The sequence below is a fragment of the Haplochromis burtoni genome, unplaced genomic scaffold, assembly GCF_018398535.1.
Source record: "Haplochromis burtoni strain Fernald_Lab_line unplaced genomic scaffold, NCSU_Asbu1 Contig_2054, whole genome shotgun sequence".
NCBI lineage: Eukaryota > Metazoa > Chordata > Actinopteri > Cichliformes > Cichlidae > Haplochromis > Haplochromis burtoni.
The window spans coordinates 15,860-17,028 of NW_024584415.1; the positions used below are offsets into that span (position 1 = coordinate 15,860).

Genomic DNA, 1,169 nt, shown 5'->3' on the forward strand with positions numbered 1-1,169 from the left:
AGATCACATCGATCTAGGAGAACAAACAGTCTCTATAAGGAAGTCACAGGAAAGTTTAAGAGTCCTTGTGAAGGGCTCATGGGCTTGTGAAGAGACTGAGAAGGTTCTAGGAGGACTTGAATATGTTGTAGAAATCTTTCACAGGACACTTTGAAGACGTGCTTCAGAAGGTTACAGGGTTCTCAGAGGAAGACCTAGAAGTACATGACCACGTTCTAGAGAAGCTTTGTGGTTCCTTAGAGATGCTGAGTGTCAGTGGGGTATTGCATTGCATCATTAAGGAGTCCTTTATCTGCTTTTGTAACTTTTGGAGGGGAGCAACTGATCAGAAGGTACCCGGAGTCCCGTGGGCACCTGTGGGCAAAGAAATTGCTCTGGAAGTCATTACGGATGTCTTTGAGGGAAAACACAGCTGTGGGTAACTCTAGACAGGCATTCAGGAATTCCAAAAGGTCATCATGAAGCTGTCTTTTTGGGTTTATAAGGATTTTTGCTCTCCAGTAACTTCAGGTACTCCAGGTTTCGGCGTGTGACCGCCTGGTTCTGGCGGATGTAGTAGGCCAGGTAGCAGATGAGCATGAAGAGCCAGAGGAACATGGTGACGAGTGTCACCACATCAGTGGTTCTCCTCACAGACAAACACAGATCCCAGTCCTCCATCAGCACAACCAGTGGTATCCCGACAGCTCCTGTAACACCACATCACACAGTGTCAGACCATAAAACAGTGTGTAGCCACAAGTAAAGAACAAAATGGTACAAAAGAAGGAAAAATGATGTGTTGTGTGTTCTTTGTCCAGCACATCTGCTGAGAGAAAGCTTACCGAGGTTTGGGAGATCAGAGGTTGCACAGACAACTTCTGCTAGTGAGGTCAGGTCCAGATCCAACTGAGGCATGGACATCTAAACACAAACAGAAAGTTGTAATGACTTTGTGTGAACTACAAACACACATCATTGCAGCTGTGCACACCTCCATCCTGCAGTCACAGTGCCAGGGGTTATGTGTGAGGTTGGCCTCAATCTGCAGACCGCCGAGCACCGGCAGCTCCAGCGTGGACAGGCGGTTGTACGACAGGTCCAAGAAAGTAAGCGAGTCCAACCCACGGAAACAACCGTCTTCAAGTGAGGAGAGCTGAGGAGGGCGAAACAGTATGATCCTGCTGTGT

The 1,169-nt window shown here is 47.8% G+C and overlaps 1 protein-coding gene across 1 annotated transcript; it reads right to left on the reverse strand.

Moving 5' to 3' along the window:
• LOC102305807 (leucine-rich repeat-containing protein 3B) lies at positions 1-1,135 on the reverse strand (the record flags this gene model as incomplete). The annotated part of the gene is given in 3 exon segments (XM_005952714.2): positions 1-689; positions 825-903; positions 974-1,135. Coding segments are annotated over 3 exon segments (474 nt in total), but the record flags the coding sequence as incomplete, so codon positions are not given.
• Between the last annotated feature and the right edge of the window lie 34 nt (positions 1,136-1,169).